This window comes from Ananas comosus, linkage group 7 (assembly GCF_001540865.1).
Source record: "Ananas comosus cultivar F153 linkage group 7, ASM154086v1, whole genome shotgun sequence".
Taxonomy (NCBI): domain Eukaryota; kingdom Viridiplantae; phylum Streptophyta; class Magnoliopsida; order Poales; family Bromeliaceae; genus Ananas; species Ananas comosus.
In genome coordinates, this window is record NC_033627.1 from 4,602,056 (window position 1) to 4,605,412 (window position 3,357).

General features: G+C 43.1%; 1 protein-coding gene across 1 annotated transcript; it reads left to right on the top strand.

Moving 5' to 3' along the window:
• LOC109712778 (zinc transporter 10-like) lies at window positions 2,842-3,357 on the top strand. The gene has a single exon (XM_020236531.1). The coding sequence runs from the start codon at window positions 2,842-2,844 to the stop codon at window positions 3,355-3,357; it is 516 nt and encodes a 171-aa protein (XP_020092120.1).

The following is a 3,357-nucleotide window of genomic DNA, read 5'->3' on the forward strand; positions in this document are numbered from 1 at the left end:
ATAGAGTGAGGCTAACTAATGGCTATCAGAATAAGCACGGAGCCTTCCGTGCCTTCCCAGCTCATTTCGATGTTGCCTTCGAATCGTCCGATCTGCTCGGATTAACTTGATCAGAGTATTTAAAGTACCTAGAAAATAAATTTTATGATTTTACGATATCATTTGCCTAGTGAACGAAGGGGCTCAAAATCATCGGCTGAAAATAAAAATTTTACAAAATGTAATAATATGACATTAAAATTTTAAATCAAAGATATTGATCTTGTTTTATATAGTATAAAGAATTTTCTATCAAAATTTCACGTGATTTGGATATTTCTACACCGTTAAACTTGCAAACGGCTCACTACGGCCATTGAAATTTATTGATTTTGAGCCCATTCGATCACTAGGAAAATGATATCGAAAAATAATAAAATTTATTTTCTAGGTACTCCAAATACTCTAGATCAAGTTTAACGGAGCTGATCGACGATTCAAAAGTCGCAACATCGAAAACGAGCTGGAAGCACGGAAGGCTCCGTGCTTCCGATAACATAGTAGCCTCACTCTATATATATATAGGCTAATGCTACTATCCTATTAATAGGATAGGAGTATTTGTCCTATCAAGTTGTTCTTGATGATCGAGATTCCGAATCGATGATCGGAACCGTTTAAGTTGATCTAGAATATTTAAAATATCTAGAAACTAAATTTTATAAATTTTGATAATGGTTTACATGGTGATCAAAGTGTCGTAAAATCGACAATTTTTAACAGCCTATATGAGCCGTTTGCTTGTTTAACGGTGTAGAGCAATCCAAATTGCTTGAATTTTTAATAGAAAATTTTTATATTATTTAGATAATGTTTGATAACTCTTATTACGAACTGAGAAAGTCTAACCTCCATTTTAAGAAGGTTATTCATTTATGACAATTCATTTTTCAACTCTTAAGATGAACTTGATAATAATTTTTAAATATTATAAAATTTGGTTTCTAAACATTTCTAATTGTGTAGATCAACTTCAACGGTGCCGATTATCAATTTGAAGTTCCGATCATTCAAATCAACTTGATAGGACAAGAGTCCCAATCCTATTAATAGGATAGTAGCCGGACCCTATATATATATATATATATATATATATATGGAGAGAGAGAGAGAGGGAGAGAGAGAGAGAGAGAGAGAGTTCGGCTGGAGTGATTTTGGCCATTGGATCAATCCTAGCAGCCTTTATATCATGCACAATGGTGGGCCTCATAAGTACATAGTATTATTGGCTTTCGATCTACTAACTTAAAAAATTATAAACTCCAAAGTCTTTGTGCTTTTAGAAGCATTACTAGGATAGAAAACTTTTAATAACACAAAGTTGCTTGTGCTTGTAAATTTTAAGCCCTAATTAAGAGGTTGTAGGGTTAAAATGATAGTGGTTCATTGGGATTTAGTCGGTGATAGGTGAAATATCATAACTCAATCCCCCACTTACCCTTTTATTGGACCCCCAACCTTTTACTCGATTTCGGGATACCAACCAACTGCACCACTAGTTAGGAATGTCTTATTGGTTATCTTTACTTATAACATTATTACATAGACAAAATATTCCTAAACTTTCAAAAAGCTACAATTTGGTCCACAGTCTTTTTACTTTAGACCCTAAAGTTCTTAATCCTTTGTAATACTATGTATGCTACATTTTCCTTTTTTTTTCCATGTTAATTCTATGAGAAGGTTCTAACCAGTTAATTATCTGTTGAAATGGTAGGGCTAGGCCCCAAACTCTGGGCCCAAATTCTTTGGGCCCATCGTTGGGCCTTTGAACCAGCTGGGCCGGTTCATACCATTGTAATGTGTTAAACACAGCAGAGTACAAATTTTATCTGAACTGTAGTGCATTTTGAAAGGCGCATATTTTTTACGCTCCTTGCACACCAGGAGCTCTTGTCTTCCATCTGAAAAGCAGTGATTTAATGAGCGGCAAATCCACGCCCGGTGAGAGATCGAAATTGAGCGGTGGATATCGCTCCAACTTTTGCTTCTTTGGTTCGCCATAAGCAGAAGGAGATAGCACCATTTTCGGTCGTAATTGATATTTGTCATTGTTTGATTTGTAATAAAGTATAATTAAGTGTAACTCTACTTTTAAAAAAAACATAGCACAATTTGACTTTGCCCTGAGTTCATCCAAAGTCTTATAATCTTTTAATGAAAAGTTTTACCTTACACAAATTAGGGGCTCAAACCTTTTTTTCCCTTTTTTTTTTTTAAGGGATAATTGCCTATATATCCCTCATGCATCTGGAAATATCCGATCTACCCTACTTTCTTTTTTCTTTCTAAAATGCCTCTCATATGTTCCACCGTTATTCCAAAATACCCCGCAGTTATCCCCTGTTAGCTTAACTCGGGTTAAACATGGGTTAAATGTATACTAGAGTTAAAATCTATATAAAATACCTATTTTAGCCCTAACTTATGATGCTAACTCCTTAAGTTATCTTCTTTCTCTCCCAACTTGATCGCTGGCTCCTCCGCCTCCATCTCGCCGGCTCCTCCGCCTCCACCTCACCTCATCTCCTCCCAGACCACGGGCGAGGATGATGCACGCCGCCTCCCAGACCACGGGCGCGGAGCTGTGGCGGGGCGGCGGAGGAGGAGGAGGGGTGCCGCGACGACGCGGCGGCGTTGCGGCTGAAGCTGGCGGCGATCCTGGTGGCGGGGATGGTGGGCGTGGCGATCCCGCTGCCGGCAGGGCAGAAACGGCGGCGCCTCCTGAGCACGGAGAGCGACTTCTTCGCCCTCGCTAAGGCCTTCACCGCAGGCGTCATCCTCGCCACGGGCTTCGTCCACATGTTCCTCGACGCCGAGGCCGCGCTCACCGACCCCTGCCTCCCCCGCTTCCCATGGCACCGCTTCCCCTTCTTTGGCTTCGTCGCCATGCCCGCCGCCCTCGCCACCCTCGTCCTCGACTTCCTCGCCACCCAGTTCTACGAGCGCAAGCACCGCGCCGCCGCCGCCGCCGAGATCGACGCCACGGTGGAGGACGACGAGGAGCGCTCCATCATCACGGCGGCGCCGGAGCCACTCGTGGACGAGGACGAGGACGAGGACGAGGGCTCCGCCAAGGGCGGCGACGCGGTGCACATTGTTAAGATGCGCGCACACGCGGCGGCGCACGGCCACAACCACCACCACCACAGCCACGCCCACAGCCACGCACACGCGCACGCACACGGGGATGGGGACGAGGGCCATGTCTCCCCGCACGTGCGCCACGTTGTCATCTCCCAGGTGCTCGATCTAAAGTCTAAACCACTCCTATTAGCCGTGCATATCATCCGCTCACTAATGACAATTATTAAGTAA

Excerpts from the sequence above, each read along its gene's own strand:
- LOC109712778 (XM_020236531.1), top strand. The coding sequence starts at position 2,842 with ATGTTCCTCGACGCCGAGGCCGCGCTCACCGACCCCTGCCTCCCCCGC.